The 25,006-nt window shown below is 39.0% G+C and overlaps 1 protein-coding gene across 4 annotated transcripts; it reads right to left on the bottom strand.

The window, feature by feature from the left end:
- Positions 1–1,233: 1,233 nt before the first annotated feature.
- Positions 1,234–24,775, bottom strand: AGTR1 (angiotensin II receptor type 1). Of its 4 annotated transcripts, none has more exons than XM_072867685.1 (4): positions 24,513–24,775; positions 20,309–20,430; positions 19,201–19,318; positions 1,234–2,395 (listed from the first exon to the last, which is right to left on the bottom strand). In XM_072867685.1, the coding sequence occupies exon 4, from the start codon at positions 2,340–2,342 to the stop codon at positions 1,263–1,265; it is 1,080 nt and encodes a 359-aa protein (XP_072723786.1). In that variant the 5' UTR covers positions 2,343–2,395; positions 19,201–19,318; positions 20,309–20,430; positions 24,513–24,775; the 3' UTR covers positions 1,234–1,262. The 4 variants fall into 4 exon arrangements, with proteins under 4 accessions (XP_072723786.1, XP_072723784.1, XP_072723783.1 ...); XM_072867683.1 differs by lacking the exon at positions 20,309–20,430 and adding an exon at positions 6,959–7,008; XM_072867682.1 differs by lacking the exon at positions 20,309–20,430.
- Positions 24,776–25,006: the final 231 nt, after the last annotated feature.

Genomic DNA, 25,006 nt, shown 5'->3' with positions numbered 1-25,006 from the left:
TTTAAGCCAGACTTTTGTTCTGATTTATGCTAGTATAAACTTGAATTTGTTCCATATACATAAAAAAAGTTTCTACAGGGAGCAAATACTCCAGGCTTAGCTTTGCATAAATGGAGAGTAATTCTGTAAAAGCCAAGAGTAAAGTTTGGTCTCAGATGTTTCGTGATGTGACTAAAAGCATTATTAGTTAAACGTAATACAAGCATTGTCACATTTTTGCTTATCAGAATGTGAGTTTATTAAATGTCCAGGAATTTGAAAAATTGAGTGGATTTGATTAGTTGGTAATTTCTCTCATTGAGTGCACTGGTTATTATACAAAAATAGTTTGAAGTTTTCTGATCACCTCTGTCCTGGAACTCCTGTTTTCAAATACAGAACTTTACTTTTAGTCACATAGAGTATGGAATCAACCCACTCCATAAGTAATGTTCTTCAAAGTCAGTGTGGCTCATCATGAGGAAAGGTTAAGTGAACCCCGTTTTTGTGTGGGTGTATATATATAGTTATTTTTTTTAAACTACTATAAAAATACCCACTGGGATATAAATGTACATTTATGAAGCAATGTTTGAAATCTATGAGTAGGAATATAAATCTAAAAATATATTTATCCTATATTTAATAAATAAATCTGCATTTTATTGCATATATTATGAAAAATTTGCCATTTTAAAAAATGAAAAATAGTAGCATAAATCAGAATGAGACCAATTTCAAGGACCTTAAATTTCCATCTGAGTTTAAAATTGGGCCTCTATTTATACCATATATTTGAAAATGTATTATAAATATGATGATATGACATTTATGTCATAAAAAAACAACAAAACAAGCAGTGTTGCTCCATCAGCTCCTTGAACAAAATTTGGAATAGCTCATGTATGTGCAAAACAGGCCCTTCATAATTAATGTAATTTATACAAGCTTTTCCTTTAAAAATATCTCTGAACTTAACGTAGGAGTTTTCTCTACCCTTCTTTTGTAGTTCTGAGTAAATGGCAGGATGCTGACAAACTCTGACATGCCTGTCCAGCGTTTATGTTGCTTTCAGTAAAGAAAAACAAAATGAAAACCAAGCAGTCCTCTTCACAATGTAAAATAAAAGGCCACTGCTAAATCTTTACAGTATGATTTCTCTGAGGTGATCTATTGTTTCTGTAATGAGCAGTAAGCTGTGATGTTCAGGACTGCAGATGAATTTTGTCATTCTTGCTGCTTCGTTCACAAGGTTGTTCAAAAAAAGTATATTGCAAAACACATCACTCGGTGTCGAAAGACCCAGCAGTCTTTTTAGTGGGCAAGCGTATATTTTCTGGTGGCCGATACGAGAGGGAGCTCATTTTTGTTGTTAGGCTTGGATGTGCACTGACATTTGGTGGAATGTATTTTATTAGCTGAAGGAAGTATTTTTTAAAGTTTTTTCCAAAAAAAACATAAAAAAAAGGATTCAAACAGTTGTTGAAGTAAGCAATGCAAATGGTGAAGGGCATAGCTGTATCCACAATATCAGTGATTTTGCAGTCTGTTATTACATGTAATTGAATTAATACATCCAGAAAAGTGAACACTTGATGAGGAATCCAGGAAAAGAAGAAGAAAAATACTATTGCCACAATCATCTTAAAAATATCATCATTTCTAGTCTTATTTTTTTGTATTTGATATGCCTTCTTCAGGGTCTTCCAAATTAAGGTGTAGCTTGTTAATATGATCAGAAAAGGAATTAAAAAGCCCAGCAAATTTTTGGATAAACCCAACCCGACGCGGAGTGTTGTGTTATTGTTGTCATACCGAAAACCGCAGACTGTCATGTTCAAGTTCTCAGCAAAGAATATATTACGGTGAATGATGACAGGCAAACTGGCCACACCGGCAAGAAGCCAGATGGCAATGCAAGTTATTCTGGCAACAAACATGGTACGTCGAATTCGGGACTTCACTGGATGTACTATGGCCATGTACCGGTCAATACTAAGGCATGTGAGGAGGAACACGCTGGCATACAGGTTGAAACTTATCCCTGCTGATGCTAACTTACATAAACAGTTGCCAAAAGGCCACTGGTACTCCATGGCTGTGTAGGCTGCCCAGAGTGGCAGAGTTATTAAAAAACACAAGTCAGCCAGTGCCAGGTTTAGGAGAAAGATGCTGGCTACTGTTTTTAATTTCATGTAGCAGTAAATGACAATAACAACCAGGCTGTTCCCAAATATGCCTATGATAAAGATGATGCTGTAAACAGTTGGAACCATAATGTAGATGTAACTGTGCCTTCCTGAAACGGGACAGTCGACGTGGATTCTTTTAACGGTTTCTTCAGTAGAGTAATTTGGGACCATCTTGATCTCTTCAGCTGTAACCTAGTTTCAGGGAGAAAATATGAAGTTCACATCTAGGAGGGGAAAAGAGGAAGAAAATATTATTCATGATAGGGATTTAATTTTTAAAAAGTTTCAATTAAATGTCAAGTTTTTGTCTCACACAATGTGTCAATGTCTTTGAATTTAAAAATAAGCCATCTTCAAGAGTTTTCTCAACCAATTTCTATTCCTACGTAGACTTTGTTTGCAGAATAAAACAGAGGTAAGAATGTTAGGAGTTGGCTTAACATTGTTAGATTCTTTTCAACATAAATGAAATCTAAAAAAACTTCTTGCAATTAACAAGATTCCAATTTAAAATAAGACTGGTTATTGAACATATGTCATAAAATAGTAATAGAGACTCAGAATAGCAGATAACTATAAATTCAGGAGAGTTTTTAGGTTTTTTTTCCCCATAAATAGGTAATATATCTAATGAGCAAAGTTATTTAGATATCTCAGAAACTACCCTTAAGCACTCTGAATACCAGTTCATTCTATAAATACGAAGTGTAATGCATTAAGAAAGTAAGTGAATTCAGATTAGGTACTCATTTTGATCTCTGATGTGAATCACTAGAAATTTTTTTGTATTCATTAAGCTTAATTCTTTGAGACAATTTTTATATCACAGAGAAAGATGAAGATACTCACACAATCTAGTGTTCTGTTGTACTATAAATACCGTAAATATTCAGAAGTTACCTAGCTCCCCATCTGACTTGGAACTATAGTATTTAACTACCACTATCAGACGTGCTGATTTGTTGCACATTAATAACTGTAGGAAGAGTTTAAGAAGGGTGTAAGGGGGAACCACAATTCACATTACCTTTTCAGTTACTGACAAAATTTATGTATCCAAGAGTTGAAGTTGTGGTCTTAGAGTATGAAAAATATTTCTGGACCGTATTAAGTGTATGGAAATGGTATGAAATCTCTTTTACAGGGCACCTGTTTCGTTTGCTGGGGCTTGTGTGTTCTGCAAGAGTGATTTCCTTATTAATGACTTATGACTTTAGGAAGCAGGTAATACACTATAAGTAACTCTGATACTAAATCTTTTCCAGAGTCTACAAATAGACAGTCTTCCCTCAGAAATAGTGGAGATTTAAAAAAAAAAAAAAAGAAAAAAGAAAAAAAATCGATAGTTATTATTGCAGAATAGTGTTTATTGCTGTCTGCAGGATCCTGACAGCTGCCAGCCAACCCAACTTGTGCTGCCTCAAACACAGCTTAAGTGAAATATACAATACACAGATTAAGTAAAATAACAAACAAACCCCTTATAAATGTAAGTTACTTTTATATAGATAAATATACACACCTTAAGACCCTGGGCAGAACAGATGCATTCAGAAAGAAAAGATACCTGTCATTACAGAAATATGGGCTATGTTGTTACGGAGGTAGCTGCTCATCATTTGCGTTATTCAGCACCGACATTCCTGTTAAGGGCAGAATGCTACTCTGTTTTAACAAAGTGTTTGACATGATCTTGTTGGGAGACAAACCTTATTCCAAATGGACTGCTTTTTTAATAGGGAAGTGAGGCATAGATATGTCTCGGCAAAACCCATGCAGGAAGTCTGAATCGGAGCCAGGCACTGAACCCAGAATATGGGTTGCAGTCAGCATCTTGTGAGCAAGGTCATCCTTTGGCTCTCAATTTATTAGCTTTTAAAAGACTCAGTATTTCTCTATCTTAGCTCATGTTCTATTATAGGTTTGCATTAATAAGCAGATTCATTTCCATAAAGTTAGCAGGGTAATTTCAAGATTTAGGTTCTTGATAATTCTATCAAGTTTGGAATATCTAGTTAAATGCAACTAATAAACCCTTTGTCAAGATGTGCAATGTGACACCTCCCAGTCTCTCTAATTCATTCTGTGAATTAATCTTGTTGCCTCAGTTGGTACAAATGCCTCAAAATGACATCAGCTATTTTTGCCATGTTTAAGAAGTTAAAAAGTCAAGCAAATACAGCTGACACAAAGAAATGTACGCCATTCTGATCACATGTGGCACTGTAATACATCCTGAGCAAAACTTTCCGGCTTTCAAACTGTACCAAATCTAGAATACATAGTGTTTGGTTCTGTGGAAGGTCATGCTATCCATAGGACAGGGAGAACCACAATAAGAAGATTTCAAGATAAATCCTCTTACCTCATCCCTTGGTTGTGAAAGTGCCCAAGGAGATTTGACAATAACTGATAGGTTCTGCAACATCAAGGTCTGGCAATATTTGCCCTGTCCCAGCTACATGCTGGTGCTGCATGGTCTATTCATTATCATAGCCTTTGCTCACTTATATACCCACTGAGACTACAGCCCAGAACTTAGCAGTAAGAAACTGTAGTGAAGTCTCTACTAAGAAAATCACCACTGCAAGTTAGACTCGCAGTAAAGTAGATCAGGGCCCAGTTAAGGCTGAGCAAGACCTTTTTCCGTGACTAGATTAACCAGTCGGTGGTACTATTTGGCAAGTGCATCCTGCTCTGCGTGTACTAACTGGCAGATTCAGTGGCTAAGACAAATGTAGCTGATGGTGAGTATTCCGCCTTGTGCTGGTTTTGGCTGGGATAATTTTCTTCATAGTAGCTAGCATGGGGCTATGTTTGGATTTGTGCTGAAAAGTGTTGATAATACAGAGATGTTTTAGTTACAGCTGAGCAGTGCTTACACAGAGCTAAGGCCTTTTCTGCTTCTCACCCCACCCCACCTGCGAGTAGGCTGGGGTGCACAAGAATCTGGGAGGGGACACAGCTGGGACAGCTGACCCCAACTGACCAAAGGGCTATTCCATACCATATCATGTCATGCTCAGCATATCAACCTGGGGGAAGAAGAAGGAAGGGGGGGACGTTCGGAGTGATGGCGTTTGTCTTCCCAGGTAACCGTTACGCATGATGGAGCCCTGCTTTCCTGGAGATGGCTGAATGCCTGCCTGCCCATGGGAAGGAGTGAATGAATTCCTTGGTCTGCTCTGCTTGCATGCACGGCTTTTGCTTTCCCTATTAAACTGTCTTTATCTCAACCCACAAGTTTTCTCATTTTTGCCCTTCCAATTCTCTCCCCCATCCCACTGCGGGGGAGTGAGCGAGCAGCTGTGTGGTGCTTAGTTGATGGCTGGGGTTAAACCATTACGACCCTTTGATGGGATTGTTTCTGTGCAGTGGTAGATGCCAAGGCACCTTTCTCATGGTCACTGCAACCACCCCTTCAGTTTAGCATGTTTCATTGTTTAACTTCCAGTTTCCCTTTCCTACCCACATGGTGGCCTGTACTTTTTCATGCCAGGAGTAGCTTCAGTTGATGTAATTAATAGCATATGTACTTGCAAGAAAGTGTAATAATGATTATATTATATTTTCAGAAATGTGTTAAAATGAATAAAAAATAATTGAGCTGGGAAACTTGTGTCTGGCTCTCTCAGGTATTGAATTCCCTGAGCTTATTTTGGAGTGCTTGGGAAGTAAAAAAGGCAGAACAATTCCCATGAAGAACCAGGAATTTGGTCAAGAAGTAGTATGATAGTTCAATTTACCTGTGTAAGACTGTAACCCTTCTGGAATTAAAGGGTTTGGTGTAATGCTGAAGTCAGTGGAATTGTGCAAAGGATGTGTTTGGTATGTTATCAGTTTTAAATTATACTAAGGAATTACAATCAATCAATAAAGAAATGATCACTATTTTCAGTAAATGAAAAGGAAGCAGAAATACATAATGTGGTTGCTTTTGGGTAAATAGATATGGATTGCCATATGTATATCTGAAAACAGTTTGAATGTTGCTGTGAGAACGAACCTCATAAGAGCCTTACATTTGAAGCACAGTGAAGAAGGCACTGCCAACCCCAAGCTGAATTTTTAAATTTCCCAGAAATTTTCAAGTTTCAGAGCTAGCCTCAGGTAGATCTGCTGCCTTGAGGACATCTGTAACTTTAGAGCATGAGGAAAAGCTTCAACACAGGAGAAGGAAGTCATTTGTTTTGGAAGGCATGGGCCCACAGCAGTGCTGAGTGGTGAGACTGGGCAGCCGTAGTGGTGTGAACTCCTTACAGGCAATGATTTCTTTTCTGTACCACTGTCATTTTTGCTGTTATTCTCACTTGCCACAGTTCACCTGTTTGTCCCAGGATCATGGTTATATACATTTTATGCAAAGCAGATACTTCTACATAGGAAGTACTGCAGATTGTTTAAAAACGTTACAGAAATAGATGGCTGGTACAGCTTTATGCTGCCAGAAGTCACTAGAGCAGGTTAAACCACTGGCCAGTTAAATGCAAGTATTGAAATCGTGCACATTGATAATTCCATTTAAAGCATCTCAAATGACCTGAGTTAACATAATGATAATTGGATAATTTTAAGGCTGATACACAAGGAGATTTTTCCAAGAGGATTGAATTGATGTGACTGTGAATGGTGTTGCAACGTCAATCTCAGTGCAAATTATCTGGCGAGCAGCAGACCCCTGTTGTATGTTACTGTCCTGTTTGACCTTTTATCTTTTTAAATTACAATGATTATAATAAGTCACTGACAATGAAATGCTTCAGACTGCTCTACCAACTATTACTTACCACTCCATTCATTGCTTCTGTTGGGTGAACATGCATCCTAATTAAACTGCCTGTGGAAACAACAAGGAATGCTGAGCCCATGCAAGGTAAATAGCACTTTGCCTACTGAAAGATAAGATAGCACTGACTGTGGCTTTCTGCGAGAACTTCATCAGCTATAAATAGGTAAGCAGGTGTCACAAGTCAGATTTTAAACAAAAATGCAGTTTTGATATTTGCTTTGACAAAGACTAAATAAACTCAGGCTGACCAGCCCTGCCACAGTTTAGCGACCTCACCATTAGGTAATGTGAGGTTTTTTTTTCTTCTGATGGTAGGTGGATTATTTGCTTTTCTTACAAATGAGAAGATATTTCCATGTTTAAGAGAATGATGCATTCTATTTTTATATAAAATTATTGCACAGGGAGAAGAGAGGCTGAAAAATGTTTGGAACAGTATGTTCAATATATTAGCTATGTTTGTTTCTTTCTGGTGGCATAAGCTTTTTTCCTTTATCTTGAGAGTTTAGTCCCCCCTTTCCTAATTTCTTCTATCTTCTTTTTCTAATTGCTGAGAAACTAATTACACTTTCCACATGCTTTACTTCACAGCCTTTTTTTCCCCCTATCCAGCAGAACAACCCCCTTTATCCTCATTGCCTTAATGAATATAATTTCTTCTACTTCATATGCCTACTTCAGCATCTCCTCTGCTTTCCTGGAGTTCCTGAGCAGTACCAGTGTGAAGCCATAAATTTACCTTTCTCCTAGCTCTTATTTCTGCTGCTCCTCCTAACAGTCTGTATTCCCCACTCACAGCTTTCCTAAGTACTTTTAGTCCAGAGTTGATTGATAGGTGAATTGTGGAGGGCGAGAGAAATGCAAACACTTGGGCAAACAAAGGCATGTAATTCAAACTATTGTGGCCTTGCAGTGTGCATAGGCCTCCTGTCATCACTGCCACTATCTTCCACAGAGGTCAGCGTCTGACTTCATGGTAAATGTCAATAAATCAAAATATTACTAAAATGGAACTGCAATAGGCAGTACAGGACTGGAACACTGTCTGTACATCAGTTCACGAGCACCAAGAACAGAAAGCAAGCTTCAGAAGATCTGTATTAGTAACTGTCAAGCTGGCTGTTGCTTTTGCAATTTTGGATCAGGAGGTGGTCCGACATGAGAATAAACAGAATTTGCAGGACGTTGTACTGGCCTGGGCATTTTCATTTAATAGCTGTCCTCCTGGTCAGTCTTTCATGAAGCAACTGCCAGTCTGTTGAAATTGCTGTTAATTTTGTGGTGTTTGCGTTTTGGTTTTTTAAAATTTATTTATTTTAAAGTATTTATCTTTTAATTCTCTAACCTATACGTGGATTCTTTGTGCCCTCCCCTTGCAAGAGTTGAAGCTGGTCTGCTTCATTGTGCTAGCTCTATATAGCTGGAAAATAAACTGCCTGTGATCTTTCTAGGATCTGGTTCTTCTATAACATCAACATTCTATAACTGCTTATTACTTATTTTGTGCTAGCAGAGGACCAGTTATTGCTACCTTGTAAGTGCGAACTGTTTATGTACTCTGACCTTCTCTGTAAGAACTTCTCTGTATTTATTTCCTCCAGCATACTTCAAAAGAGTCTGTCCTTCTATATGATGGCTTCATAGTTTATTCTGAAAAGAATGAACATCTCTCTTCTGTTTGTTTTCATAGACTACTCTCATTAATTTTCCCTTCACTTCCCAAGTATCTTTCAACTGTACTCAGTTTCAGTCATAAAATTTCTGTGAGAAAAGGACAGATGAAAGGACTTTTTCCTCTGGGAAAAATCAATGCTTGTGGAATGACTGAACAGTGGAATCGGGGGGTGCGTGATTTTGAATGATTGGGGGGGGGAGGGAAATGTAAAGGAAAAGGAAAGTAACACAGTTAAGCACAGTGACATTTAAATCGCTTTGAAGTTTAACTCATCTAATGTATATTTCGACCGCTAGAGGTCTGTATTTCCTATTTTAAAATAAGAGAATTGCTTTATTTTATATTTAAGTGCCATCACTTTTCAAAATATCCCCTTGCTTCAAGTTTATTTAAGATGCAAACACAAGGCAAATACCTGTCATTGAACTTCTGCATTTATGTAAAGTATAATGTACCAGAGTGAACTATTTCAAGTTTATTTTAGTATCTACTAGCTTATATCTAGTTTTTGTTTCTACTAGCTTATATCTAATTTCCTATATTCTAGTACATTCCTGGTTTTGCTAACCTTCAGTCCAATTCTTGCACTTGTAAGTCATGGAACAAGATCCTGATATTTTATTTTTTCAAAGACATATGCAGCTTAAACTCTCTAAAGTTTTTGAGTCAAATTAAGAAGAATATTTTTAAAGGGAGAATAAAGTATAGTTTACTTTAAAAATGGAAATACAAAAATAGTGACACCTATTTGTTAGGCTAAAAGATTATTTTAAAACTAACTAGGCATGTTGTTAATCATACAACTCTTTTTCCAAATATCAGCCAGGGAGTATTATTGAAAGTAATTCTAGGTTAACTTGACTCAAACGTGTCTTTTCCTTTTTGGAGGAAGATATTTTTAGTGTTGGAAATGCCACTTCAGAAGTATTTTTAATCCTTTTTTTTAAAAAGTGATTTAAGGGATTTTTGGAAATTGAAAGGCAATGTGAGCCTACACATTTTTTGTTATCGAAATGGTCATTTTTAGACCTCCTTTAGTGCTGTATATATTTCATCAATTGTAAACAATTTCACGATTTGAAAATGTAAGCATCTTTACAGATTTTTTAGCCCCCCCCGCCTTACTAATACACCTGGGTTTGTCATTACCCCTTTGGACAGTGTCAGTGCATGATGATGTTACTCTGTTTCAAATTATTTATTTACCTAAATAGTTCTCTAATGCTAGTAAGGGCAAACAGCTTTCAATCCAGATAGAGAAGGTAGGTTGTTAGTGTTATAGTGACATTTATTTTACCGAAACTAATAGATGAGCAACGTAGAACCAAAAAATTGATATTAACTATACTGTCTTGTGCCAGAGAAGCAGAAATAATCTTGTCTTGTCCTATATTTCTGTCAAATGAGTTATACAGTGTCAATGTATCTCTGCACTTAACAGATGTTTGGGTACAAGCATATGACATTTATATCTTGAAGTTCCTAAAAATAGGAGCATTTAGAGAGAATAGAAGTGATATCTAGAGATAGAAAACTAGCAAACAGTTGGCTAGATTTAAAATGCAGAATAAAGAAAACTAATCTTTCATTTGCACACTGAAGGACTTTGTGTTAGAAATGTATGTGGCAAAAATTGGCATAAGGGAAAGGCCACCTCTAAAACACTAATTTATGGGGCTGCAGAGTGATGAATAAAATCTCCCAAGTACTTTTTTGGGACATTAAATGCTTAATAATACTACAATGTAATATGTGACAAATTTTCTGCATGCTGTTTTTAACAGCCTACAGTGTAATAATGTCACAGTTATAATTCTAGCAATTGCAGCAGCAGTGAAAGTTTCAACTATTTTTTTGCATATACTCTCATACTACTTACAGAGTCCAGAAACATTGGAAATATTTCTTTGTGCTACTTAGCTCTTTGGCCAAAGTTAACTCTACTGATTCCCTCCTCATGTATGTTTTTTTTCCCAGAAGTTGGGAAATCCTGATGTACATATTGCTATAAAATTTTACTCACACATGTTAGTGCCAAGGAAGGATTTCTCAACTTCACTACAGTTTCTCAACCTCACTAGAACTTAGTGGTTTAGTGAACGCTAGCATGGCAATGATTAGGGGTTTTTTTTGTACAAAAGTTTGTTGACTGATTGATCCACAGAGTACTTGTTATGGTTAGCCAAAAGTCTTTCAGTTGAGAGTAAGTTTCAGTATTTCAGTTTATAGCTTTCATTTTTCGGATCCTCTAGGTTTAGGTTTAAAAGTAAACATTTTTTTCTGTGAGCCTTTCCCCTGTACACACATAATTTTTTTTTCTCTGCTGTTAAGGGGAGGAAAAATGTTCTTGGACTCAATAAATGTAGAACTGGACTCTGAAACACTGAAGGATTAACCATTTTCAACAGATCACTGAGCTGGTGGTTTTAGCAATCACTGGTTCTGGCTTGACAGTGTACCTCATACTCCAGATATCTTAGATTTTTCCACATAATTTTCTGGTCTCCTTCTTTCATGTTTATCCATCACAGCAATCTCTGTGTTCTTTCTTTGACCAAGGCTGCATGAGTGTCTTGCAAACTCTCTGGTGTTTAATATGTCTTGGGTATTATATATCCTTAAGAGATGTGAATATAAAATTACCCACACAGCAGTAACTTAAAACTGAAAAGCTAATCAAATAAACAAAGTAAAATATATTTCTAGCTCAATACTTCTAGTCCAGTATTTCTGAAACTAAACATCAAAAGGCTAAGCTTCAGAAAAGATGATGTCTGAAAGGTGAATCTCTGTGTGATATCCCCATGTGATATCCCCTTGTCCCAGTCACCTCAGTTGCTCTGTCTTGACAGGAATGAAGATCATCTTTTCCTTATCTAGGTTATTCAACCTATATCTGAATTAGTTTTTAAATATGAAAAATCGATTGTTATAGCAGGAGCAGTCTCTGTTCTTGTTTATACCACAGGGTAAAAGAATTGCCTCTTTTTCTAAAAGAGGCTGAAGACACTTAGACATATTAAGACTTTGAAATGAGGGCATTAACTATCATCATCAATCCAACATGGATTTTTGCACCTCTGTTCTAGCCATTAGCTTTACCAAAAAGGAAGATTGGCGCCCTCCTAGGAGATAAAAATGATCAATAATCAGCAGGCTAACCTAAAATCTGCTTATCAGGGGCATGTCATCTCCTCATATTGCTAACAATGCCATTTACTGCACATTAGATGCCAGGAAAGAAAAAATAGATCTATTTCAGATCAAGGTAGGACTAGAATTTCTAGGGTTTTCAGCACTGACATGAAAAGATTTTTGAAGGGCGACACAATGTAAAGTACTGTTTTATTATGAATATACAGCTTACTGCACATTTGTAACTTCAGATTTGATTCCTGGTTATGTAGTATCTTTAGGGTATTTAGAAGTACCCGAAAGAGTCAATAGTTAACAAGAATTAAGCCATCAAGTCCCAGAACGAATAAAAGTGAGATTAGTTTGAGCTGTGAAAGGTTACATGCTGCACGGTTACTTTCTCTGAGTGATAGTAAATGAATGGATTAACACATTTCCTTTATTGCAGCTGGAATTGCCTATATAAAATATAGTGTGCCCCATGTGATCATTTTTAATAAAAGACAGAAATCAAATTCAGGTTTGTTCAGTGCGAGTGAAATAATTTGATGAATTTTAAGTTTCTATTCTGATAGCTTAGTTCCATGGAATAAGAAGTTTTAGAGTATTCTTTTTTAATTACACAGCAGTGCACACCCTAGCTGGATACCTAACCACACACCTAAAATTTCTATTGGCACCATTATTTCCATTGGGAATGAACCATAAACTTCTACTGTGAATGCCTCCAACATGAAGAGTAAGGGAATTTACACTAATTCTGGGCTTGATCCAGATCTATATTTCAGCCTTATATTAAAAAGGCTGTGGAGAGGCAAGAGAGAAAAAAAACTTACTGAAATAAAAAGCACTGCTGAAAGCCCTTATCATGCCCTCTTCTAACAGAACAGAGATCAGATACAACGTGTGAGGTACCTTACCTCCTTTCAGATCATCTATAAAATCGCAATTTGACTTACTGTATATTTCCTATACCTATTAATCTGTCTTTAAGGTTATGTGGTCTTCTTCACTGAAGCTTGTGGGTGCCTCCATGAGTATACAAAAATAGCAATAACAACAACTGTTCTTCCTTCCCAGCTTGTAGGAGAAATACATTACTGTGATTTCAAGCATGCAGAGCTTAATAAGGGTTTACAAGACATTTTCCCTGCTGTTTTGAGTATCATTGGTCTCTGGTCATTCTTATTGCTTGCTGGAGTGAATGTCTTTGTGCATCCAACACTGAAAGAGTTTCACCGTCCAGATCTTCTCAGTATTAGTCAATGGTTTCACTGCTCCAGTAGATAGTAGCTATCACCTGGAGAGTGGCCTTTTGGGGGGAATAAAGGCCACTTCCACGTACTGCTCTGCATGCAAGACAGAGCCTTTCTCTTCTACTGCTGTTCAAGGAAGAGACAATGTTTTGAGCAGCACAGAGAGACATCTAGGCAATTAGCTTGTTGCTTTGCTGGTTTTTAACAGTATCTGAATTTATAAAGACAATAGTTTCAGCTCGAGATGCAACTTGGAGGTCCCAATTGTGCCAAGAATTGCTGAGGCCAGAACTCTCTCTGACAGGAAGAAACAGTACTTGCACATAAAGATCCTTTATAGAACTGAGGATCGTTAGTTTTTTATGCCCATTTTGAAATTAAAAACTATTGAAAAGGTGTCAATATGATTATCAAACTGAGATCATCTCCAGTGCTCAAGGAAAGGCAAGTTTTCTGGATTTCTCTTATTGGCATGAACTCATTCTGTGATTAAACCAGCTGACTTGTCTGTACTTTAGCCACTTGCACTTTCTCTGATTTCACTGAGGCATCAAGAAACTTGCCTTGTAGCAATGCTGGGGCTAGTCTTTTTATGGAATGTTGTTCCCACTGCAAGCTTTTTTATCTTTACAACTTCTTGAAAACAGAAAAGAAGTGTGGACTCTACAACTATCGAAGATCCTGTAGCAGAAATGATGCATGTCTGTTATCTAGAAACACCTGAAAGGATGATGCTTTACAGTGCTGCTGCAAAGGGCACAGACTGTTGTTAAGAAGGAAGTTGCTTTTGCTAACTTAGAAAAGCACGTAGTTACTATGTGCTTTTACCACGTAGATTTTACAAAGCTCCTGAAACTCAGCCAAACTTTGGGAAACCTACCCTCACTGGAGGGGATGATGCAACTCCTACTGAGGTCACTACAGACAAGGTCAGGCAAATGCTGGAAATCTCCCATGTAGATTGTTGCTCTTTTGGTGTTGTGTGAATAGTGACTTTTCAAAGAAGCATGATATTAAGGGCATGGGCAATATGGAAGATGTGGAGAGAAACATTTTGGATGGGTAAAGGAAAGAAGGCTGGGCTTTGCTAAGGAGTCCAAACACAAAGGTTTTAATGAATCAGATGCAGCAGCGTTCACAGGAAAGGAAGAGTTAGCCCCTCTGTTGTTAAAACATGCAATGAAAATTCACAGCATATGGAAATTATTTTTATACAGCAGAAAGGACTGAGAGGTTAGTAACCTCAGGAGTGCTACAGAAATCTTTCTTTTGCGAGTCGGATGAAATCTTTGCCTCTTTAGAGGTTATTATTTGCATTCTGGGATTTATAATTTGATGAGCACTGTTATGTGTAAGCAATGTTTTGGGGCCTTGAGAGTAACAGCTACTCATGTAGACTATGGCTTGTAGAACTGAGCCCCAAAATATTAGTGTCTCATGGGGATTCCTTGCTCACAAACTGTTACTCTGTTACCAACTCCAGGACGTGAGAAGACCCATGTATGTATTGGCTCTTCCTCGCAGTTTGTGCAGCATATAAAACTCTAACATGTTGTTGTATTCTAATTTGAAGCCTAGAATATTAGAAATGTGCATCACTTCTTAACATGGCTGTGGGCCAGAGCACTTTCTGCAACACAGATTCTTTTTCCAAGAAATGTGGTGCTACTCCCACAGGCAGCTGTGAGGACAACAGGTACAGAGTTCACTTCTCTTGTAGACTCCCCCACCTCCCATGACGAAGACTACACACTCTCAGCTTTTATTAATTGAGATGAGCCAATGACAAAGGTAAATGGTTATATCTTTTAGTTTATTACAGGTAGCTGTATTGCAACGTAATGTGTGTGAAATGAAACGTAGTGTGTCGTGAAACATGGGCCTCTTCTGCTTTTTGGTCCACAGAGAAAAAAAATGTGGTAAAGGATAAAACATCTCTCAAATTCTGTTAAGAATGTTAAAATAACAAAAAGACATGTAATTAAAGGATGGAAAATAAGTATTACTATAGGGAGGCAGAAAAAAAAAAAAATCAGTATAGCCAGATAAGGACTGGCTATCAGAGGGGTATTATAATCTACTCTGTGAAAGTCCAGATACTGAGTGAGGTCAGTAAGTGTACACTTACCAGCCTCTGGGTAAAAACAGGTAAAATTTAGATAAGTTTAAACTCTTGGTTATATTAGTGGGTGTTCATAATTTAGCAGAAAATGGGATTTCATGCATCTAAATTAGAAATGATAATGTTCTAAAATGGTTAATTCATGAGTGGCATGCCCACAGCAATATGCAATCACTGTCAGAATCTTCTCTGTTGCTGGCAGAGATCACAATAGAAAATGGAATGGAAAGGTCAAAGCTGCAATTGTTTCCTCATGAACCAAATCACCTACTTCTGGGAGAAAAGGATTTTTCTGAATCTAGGTGAAAGTTCTTTGGCCTTTTTCTGTTTTACAGCTTTATTGTGAAAGACACAACTCCAAATCAGTGGTGTTACTAGTATAAAACTACTGAAAGTGATATTTTAATTAGGTTTCTGTTGCTTCCTCTAGGCAAAGATGCTTGCAGGAGGAAGGGTAGGGACACAGCTAATAACTTTGTAGACAAAGATGGGAGGTGATAGGACTTGTTTGTGGAATTTCACGTTAGTCTAAATAGAGGCTTCCTTGTTTGTCCTGATAGTTTGCTTTATTCAGAGACCCGGTGTCATTTGCCTACTCTCCCACAGTCATGTTACTCTTCTTCTGCTAAGCCAGAAGATGCAGAGGCAAAAGTTAACATTATGTATGCAACTTAAGCTCCTGAACAACTTTCCTTAGTTAAAAGTGAGATAATAACATGATGAGCAATGAACTCTGCAAGATAACATTACTTCTACTTTTCTGGTACAAGGAACTGCCTTCCTACACTTTCTTGTAAAACAGTAAGAAAGGTGCTACAAGAGAGCTTACATACATAAATGTGCTCCAGGTCACGCAGCAAATCAGTAATGCTTTGACGTGCGTGGAAACTTTCTGCTGTGTCTGAGGCCTTACCTATACATTAATCCTCAAAAGGACATTTTCCTGCCATTAAGGTAAATCACCAGGGTGAAGCCAATGATGTAGCTAAGAGCTCTACAGGCTTAATACGCAGTCCCTTCTGCAGGATGTGCTTTTTATTTTTACTCCACCACCACCCCCCTCCCCCTGCAAAAATAGAAGGCACGTGTAAATTAATGAATAACAAGCTTTAGAAATGCATTGTGCAGAGCAATACAGTTATCTTCATCTGCAACAATGGCTAATCTGTCAGAAAGTGGGAGAGAAAGGAAACACTTAAAATTCTCTGCTTCTACTCCAGAAATGGAGAGACCTCTGCCAAAAAGAGGTGTTCCACTTTCTAATCTAATGGAAATTAAACGAGTTGGCTGAAAGTAGTTCATGTTGCACGTCATTGTTATCTAAAAAGACTTTGCCTCTCTAAAAACCTCTACCAAATCACATCACTGTTTCTCATCTATCACCAATGCAGTGAAAGTGACTGATAGAAGTTTTTGCTTTGAGTAATGAAAACATTACTGAAAAACAAGCACACATGCAGATGCAGCATGTCTATGTCTATGTGGACACAGATGTAGCAGTATCACTGAAGTATCTGTCACGTTAACTAAACCACCTAATGTGGAAGTTTTATCACTGCCTTTCCAAGACTTTGGCTAGTGATTTCCACATAACTTCCCACTAGTCAAAGTGTTATGGCTCTGGGGAAAACAAACCTCACCTTGAACATTTTTTTTTCTTTTGACTTCATGCTGAAAAATAGCGTTTGTCTTACTGGAGAAGCAAAAGCAAATGTATTGTGGATTTCTGTGCAAGGAAACAGACATTAGATTTCAACACCTTCGTTCAGAGGAAACTTTGTCTTCCATGTGTCATAATTCAGCAATACATAATAGGATTTGGTTCACTGTGTCTGATTGAGACACTCAATTACTTTTCTTTTCTATAATTAATTTAGATACCCTTACAGTGCGAAAATATCACACTACGCCTCAGAAAAGACTTTTCTTCCTTAAATGAGAATGTTAGGAACAGCCTGGAGGGAAAAGTTAAAAGATTAAAAGCAAAGGATCAGCATGGAGGCTTCTTAATGAATACCTCATTAGGGTCAGAAAAAGGGAACCAAAGGCAGAAAGGAAAGAGAACAGTATGAGTAACTGGTAAAGTACAAGAGTTTAGTCAGACAAAAAAAATCTTTTAAAATGGTAATGCAGCTAAGCCCAAGAGAAGTTAGTATCACTGTAACTGTTAGTAAGTATAACATGGAAAACAGAGGCCCAATTGTGCTTTCACTTGCACAGAACTCCTGTTAAGGGCAGATCATTATGAGGACTAGAAGAAAATTTGAGTAGTCAAATATAAAGACAAGCAATGTATCTGTGATTTTTGTACAAGTCAATTGGACTAGTGAGGTGCTAAGGGGTTAATCAAAGACAATGAAAGGTCAAATACAGACACCTTAATCCATGTCAGTGGGAAAGGTATTATCACCCATGAAAAAAATAGATGCTGTGATCCCTAGTGCTTTGTCTGGAAGGCAGCACACTTAATAGAATGATACCAAAATAGATGTTCTGCCAAATTTGTACAGCTTGTTTCCTGTTTTTTTCAAAATAAAATTTATTGCTCTATTTTGAAAATAAAATTCACTAATGAACTCTCTTTACAGTCCTGGCTCTGAGACGTTCCTTGTGGGTACTGAGGACCAGCAATAGAGGTAGCAAAACCAAGAAGGCTGTTACAGCCAGAGTGCGAGCTGAGCTAAGCTATGATGCTGTGAATCGGTGCATCCTGAACTAAGTGCAGTCTTTGTTCTCAAGCAAACCTAACTGCGCAGATGCCCGGAAAGGGTAGCACTGTGCCCTCCAGAAGGTGCCACATGAGCTTTACTTTAGTGCTAGGAAAATTACCAATTGAGCTGAGCAAATGCTTGGATATGTGGCTGTCCTGTACTGACATGACTTTTTTTTGATGGTATGTGTAAGAACATGGAACAGTATCATAAAATGTATTTAAAGGCAAAATATTTTTGAAGCTTTTTCTTTTGAAGTGCTTTTTAGGAAGCACATGGGTAAAGAAATATCTTTTACCTGAAATAAAGCCTGATTTGAGAAAAATAAAAACTGTAATTGTCTTATCATGGTAAGCTGCTAGGCATGGAAGGCAAGAGGAAAATAATAAAGAGAAAAATCTAACAGCAGAGCTAGAGTCCCACTTTGAAAACAGGTATTGATTCCTGCCCCATGCTTTCCATTTCTGATTGTTGTGCATCAATCAAAATAAAGAACCTGAGGAAGGAGGAAATCCTGAGCAACTGCCAGAAATTGAGTGGTAGCAGACTAACTCTTGGCCTTAATGTACTTTCATAGGGGGGGAAAAGGAAAATTGTATAAACTTTTAGGCTTGGGTAACAAGAATGAGGGGAGAAAGGAGAAAAGATGAAAACCAACAGGACTTTATAAAGAAAAAGATGAAGAGGCAACATACATCCTATAAACTCAGATGGGGAGGGGCACGCATGGTTCCTCAATAAACAAGTTCAGGCGGCATCTTTGTACATTTTGTGCTGCCTGCTTCACCCCTTGTGCTGCCTTTAACCCCTTCAAAAAAGGGTCTGGCCAGGCTATGCTGATGCTAAAGCAGGGTTAAATGGAGGATAACTGCCAACAGAACATTTTTTAGGGAAGTCAACTAGTGCATTTTTCTCCCTTGCGTAAGCCCCCCTACATAAAAGTACAGCTATTCAGCGGTTTTCCGGAATGTCTTACTATTTGTACGGGTCCCTCTGAGCTAGAAATGCTGAGGCACAGTACTCTCATTCAGTATATCCCTCTCAATTTTCAGAAAACTGAGCGGACTCAGGAATCCTGTTTTATTTTCTATTTCTGTTCCTGTACTTCATCTACTGATTATTAGATTCCACTAGCCAACAATCTATCAGTAACTGACAAACTTGTATGACCTAGAAGTAAAGAAAGGAATAGGTGAATTAGCTGAAATTAGGTGTTTGGTTAAATCATTCTTTGTTCTGGCCATAACTCTAATTATAGCTTTCACCTCAAACAGTGAAATACTGTCTAAATATTGACCTTGCCCAAATTCAGTACCAGTTTCTTTAGATATTGCCAGTTACCTTTTGCTGTAGCCTGCTTTTTGTCTTGTCTTCAATTATGCCACTCACTGCTGCATTGCCAATCTGATCTCACTTTCCTGCTGTGAGGTCATCTTCAGTTATTACCCATTTTCTGTGCCTGTAAGAGAAATGCTACTCAACTACAATAAAAGGAGATAAACACCACAAATAGTAACCAAGCATTCTAGCTAGTGTTGTTATATAGTGGATACCTGGACAGTTTTGCTATCAAACAAAAACCAAATGGAATGAAAATTGTAAAAGACACCTGACAGCCCAAAATCTGTAGTTCTTTCAGATGATGGTGCAACAGAGAATACTAACAGCATGCCATTTGGAGCATGATATTTTCCTACCCTTAGTTGCAATTCACTTGAAAGCTCAAAGTAATTTTAGTATAATCCATCATTTATCTGAAGATAAGGCCATAAATGATTAGACCAGCCATTCTATTTCATATGTGCTTGGTCTCAAACAATCACAGCTGTTAGGACTTACAGTCAAGATAACTTCTTTTCACTTGTTTGTTACAGCTGAGGTAAAAAAAATGAAGTACAAGTATCATAACTCCCCTTGCTTGTCAGATTTGTTAAATTCCCTAAAATGTTCAAAAATGACACGGATTCTTCTGGAGTACATCTGTCAATTTTTTTTTTTGGCAAAGGATAATATTTAGAAGATGGTACAGAACATGGTATGAGTGCTCTGAGTACAATGACTGTCTATTGGTGAAAGTGATCTTAAGAGACAAGTTTGTTGATGGAAAGGGAACTAAAAGAAATATTGTAGTTAGCAAAAGCTAAATGGCTTGCTTTTCACTGCAGGGTTTTTAGGACCAGAAGGAAGAGACAGAAAATGATACCGTGATTAGTAACTTTCTGTGCAACAGCAGCTCTATATAAGAAAACAGCTCTGCTGGAGCCTTTCTGCTCTTCAGGCTACAGCATTTGGGCCTCATGCATGAGGTCTATACAACTTTAACCTCTAATAGTAAATTATGTTGCCACCTACTCAAAACTCGCCAGTGTGTTTGAACTCAACTTGTGTATACATGCCAAAATTTTAACTTTGCATAAAATTTTAATTCCAGAACTGCTTTCTTATTCACCTGGAAAATAGAATCACACTTCTAGAGTGGAACCTGTATGCATCATGTCTTGATAAGTAGCTGGGGTTCAATTCTCAGCAATAGCAACCTGTTTATTCCTGTTAGCATGGTGGAAACTAACCCTACAATAGTGAAAAGAAAAAATTAGTCTTCCCTCCACTTTCCCCTCTCTTCATAAATGATCCACATTTTCCATTTTGTCTTCAGAATTCCACAAGATTTCTAAAAATTTCTCTTTGTGATGCTCTGCAGTTTTCTCTTACCTAGGTTCTCAAACCTGATCCTAACAATGCAGAGGCTAACTTCTTAAAAATAAAGGGAGACCTTAGGATGAACTGTCCAAAAATCAGAACTGCTATCCAAGAATACTGCAAAATTGTCAGTTAATATTTGAGAGGAATACATGGTAGAACACAATATCCGCATCACTGCGTTTCTGATGGAATTGTTGCACAACTGAGAGCACGAGGCACAAGTATCAGCAGTAAGCTAGACAAGGCTTAGAAACTGAAACAAGATTACCCAAAGGCTAGAAATTTAGCTATACATGCAATAGAGCCTACAATACAAGTAGACCACCGTGGGCCTGTAGTGGCCGGGCTATACCCTAACCTAGTCCTTGCAGCTGTAAACCGTGAGTCTTACCAGGCTTGCAACTCTGAAAGAATTCTGAGATTATACTTCGCTTTCTGGAGAGAGATGATGGTTTAAAATCAATGGATCTAAGAATTTGCAAGGGGTCTGATGTGTAATTACTCTTTAACTAGCATTGCAATCTAGATTAATTGTGAAGCTAGTGCTCATTTCACTTCCTTTTTTCTTCTCTGTTCTGTCATTTATTGGGAGAGGTCTGATCCTATTCCCCATCAAATAAGTAGTCTCTTTCACTCAACCTGTGCCGTTTCACTTAACTGCCCTTCATTAGTCCCCTTCATTACAGCTAAGGAAACAACCGTGGTGTGTTTGTTTAAACTTTCAGACCTCTCTTCACGTTAGTACTTTGGGTGCCAGAGGAGATACGTTGCTGGGTTGCCAGTATTCCTGTCATAAATAGGTGAGGGGTTTATTTTGCTTGGCTGCCCGCCCCCCTTCCCCTGACTTAGCCACTTGGCCACTTCTTTGGCCTATCTAATATACTGCCCAAGTAGATCTATTCATATGCCAATGAATCTTGATAACCTGTTTCCCCAACTCAGCTTTAGGTATAACATATCCAAATTAAATTTTAGTCTATTTCTCCTCTTATTGAGGTGTCTCCTGTAAGATAACCATTAAATTCAGCTGAAAAAAGCACAACCGTGTAATGCGAGTCAGACATAGTATTTTATTTAAATGATGCATAAATACCCATGTTCTCTATCCAACTCAAGACAGAACGTGATCTTTTATGAACTAACCAAGGCAGAAAAGGAGACTTGAAGTGTGGGGAACAGAGATACATGCCAACCACTCAGAAGCAATTGGTTGCTTCTCACAGTGTGATTAGATGCCCTAAAATCTGGGCAGTAAGAGCCACAGGAGAGATTATGAATACTCCTGGCGACACTAGTAGCTCTTGGACCTCAAGAAGGTCCAGAGAAAAAGGAGAGGTAGTAAGCAAATGAGAGTAATTTGTGACTACTTAAAACATTTTCAAGTAATATTATACTTTTGCATAAACAAGAGTTTAACTAGGACAGTGTAATGAGAGTTTGTAGTTTATGTAACTTTAAATTACCATATTAATTACTGGAGCTGTGGTAAGGAACCATAGGCAGTGCCAGAGGAAAGGACTACCTAAATGTATTCCTTTAAAAAACACAGAGGATAAAATTACCACAGTGCAGAAAACTTAGGAGTGTAGGAAAATGCAGTGAGTGCCCATTATCTGAAATAAAATTTTTAATGGGAATTAACTCTACACATATCTCCATGTCTGCAAACACAGCCCATACGTTTCAACAGAATTATTCTAGAAAGTGTAAATAAATCACCCTGTTTACATTCTGCATCTGCCTCTGTTTTTATAGTACTACAAATAGCAAAAAGAAATGAGATACATTTTCAGATATTTAATGCAATTAAAGATGATATTATTCATTCAGTGGGTAACACAAATACAAATCATGCATCTTCTTGTTCTAAGCGGACTGTAAAAAGCAGGTTGTGGAGTTGTGACATTTTAAACTGAAAGGCAGCACTCTCCTCACTTCTGCAGTGCTGTGGATACCAGCATTTCAGGCTGGTATTTACTGCCTTTTAAACCAGTAACTTCTAGTTGCAGTTTGCACATGCTGTCCAACCCAAGCAAGGTACTGTTTCCAAGCAGGAAGGCAGGACACCTCACGCCACCACTTCTGCTCTCCTCCAGTGTAAGAATTAACTCTGTTTCTATCTACTACCTTGACAAAACTAAGGGGAGAATGAAACCAACTATATTGAAATTTAATGATAAATGTGACTTCTCTCTCTTCATCATACAGGACCACTTGGCTTTCTCAGTTTAGCAACATAAACTAGGAGGCACTCCATAGTCATAACTGATTTTTCTCTGCTATGTAGTGCAAGTTGTCGAGAGGAAAGGTGTACAGAAATACCATGTTCCTGCTGGAAAGGCATATAGTTAAAATTCTTAATACATGAGCGAAAGCTTAATTTGTAGGCACTTCATCATATCACTTTGAATTACAGCACTTTGAAAGATGCTGTAATTTAAAAGATTATGGTGGCAACAAGCAAAATGGACTCCCATAGTCAGGAGTGTGAAACATTTGTCTGACACTAAAACAGCTAGAAGAGCCTTTCTACATCACCACGGTAATTACCTGCTTCAAGCCATATTCAATCCCCCTATTCAGGCAAAAATCTAATCGTATTAGCGGTGTGGGTTCATGCAAGTGAAAAGAGAAGATGCCCCCTCCCAAACAAAAATCCCTCTTTACCCTCATCCCTTTTTGGGGTTTGTAATTTTACTGAGCCCATTTACTAGCCTGTCCCATGCTATGCAACACAAAACAATCGAAACAAGTACTGCTACTTGTGGAAGTGATGGAAATTTACAGTGAACTGTAGCCTGCTCAGGACAGAATCCTGCTGCCACTTATCGGCATACATCTTATTATTTCTATTGGGTTTGCGGAAATATAGAAATGGCCAGAACTGAATCATGCAAATTTATGGCTTGTACATATCGTGATCTGATTGACTTATTTAGTTACCGATATGCCTTGCTTGCTCGGAAGAATATAGGGCTTGTGTGCCTGTAAATAACTGGTAACATTTTAAGTGTTTTAATGTATGGAGAGTGGGAGGACAGTAAATATGTTAGAGGATTTCACCTGAACATGTTGAAGAAGTCTAGTCCAGTTTCATTCAGAGTACAAGCTAAGTTTATAAGCTGGCTGATGCCAGGAAAAAGAAAAGGGGGAGGGGGGATTTTAAGTTTTACTAACTAAAATTTCATCTTTGGTTGCAGATCACTTTTTTTTTTTTCTGTAGAAAAGCAGTAAGTCTGGTTACAGAGAGCGTATGCTACAGAATTTTGATGAAACCAATACTAGTTGCTAATGGGTGGAAGTTGTATTGCCTGATAGACTGAAAAACAGAAGTGTTTGCACAAGCCTCAAAAATCATCAGCATTGCCTTTCGTTATTTTCGACTAATTTATATAATGAGCTTAGCACAGTAATAAAAATTTCAAGTGGTCATCTGATCTTGACCAGAGATAAGAGGGCTGGCTCTTGTAGGCTGTCGGGAAGAGCCTTGATGGTGAGAAGGTGTCACTGCTCCGAGTGCTGTGCCCTCTGTCAACGGCTGCCTTCGCTTTATCTCCAAACCGCTGACAAGATCTGACATACCGGGCACGGCTGTGAGTCTGTGGGACATTTAGCCGTCTCCAACACAAATATGTGGTGTGGGCTTAGTGAGCGGGCCTCGAAGGGCAAGCCAGGGCACAGGGCAAGCCAGGGCACAGGGCGTACGTGCCTGCGCTTTTGTCCAGAACTGAGACTTCCTCTGCCAACTTCATCTAAACCAAGTATAAATTCAGCAGGAGGCTGTATCAGAAACCACAAGCACCTTCCTTCCCCGGGGCCCGGCAGCGTGTTCCCGAGGTGCAGGCGGGAAGCGGAACGACGGCTGGCTGCCGGCCGGGCTCCAGCGGCAGAGCCCGCGGGGGCCGCCCCGCGCCCGCGGAAGCCGGGGCCGCCGGCGGGACGCGCCTTACCTGGCTCCGCGGAGGGCCGGCCTCGGGGCGAGGAGCGGCCGCAGCCCGGCTGGGGCGGGCGGCTCAGCCCCGACGGCGCTCGCACCGCACCATGCTCGGCTGGGCTGCGCTGGGCTGCGCTGGGCTGCGCTGGGCTGGCTCGGCGCGCTCTCCCTTCCCGGCCGCACCGCTCCTCCCGCTCCGCTCCGCTGCGCGGCCCCTCGGTTTATAGCGAGGGGCGTTGCAGCACAGCCCGGCTCGCCCGCTGTCTCTCCCCACCCATCTCCCGGGACAGACCCCTCTGACCCGTCTCCCTCCCGCTTCCCCCTTTTCCTCCACGCCCCCTCGCCGTCCGCTGGCACGCCCGCTGCGGGTGCGGCGGCGGCCGGTCCGCGTCGCTCGGCCGGCAGCGAGGGGGTGCCCGAGGCGGGGTGACGGGCAGGACGGGCGTCTCTCGGCGCTGGGCATCGCCGTGCAGGGCCAGCGCCCAGGGACTTGTGGCTACTTCGGAGGAG

The sequence above is a fragment of the Ciconia boyciana genome, chromosome 7 (genome assembly GCF_034638445.1).
Source record: "Ciconia boyciana chromosome 7, ASM3463844v1, whole genome shotgun sequence".
Lineage (NCBI taxonomy): Eukaryota > Metazoa > Chordata > Aves > Ciconiiformes > Ciconiidae > Ciconia > Ciconia boyciana.
This window is presented reverse-complemented; position numbering and strand designations above follow the sequence as displayed.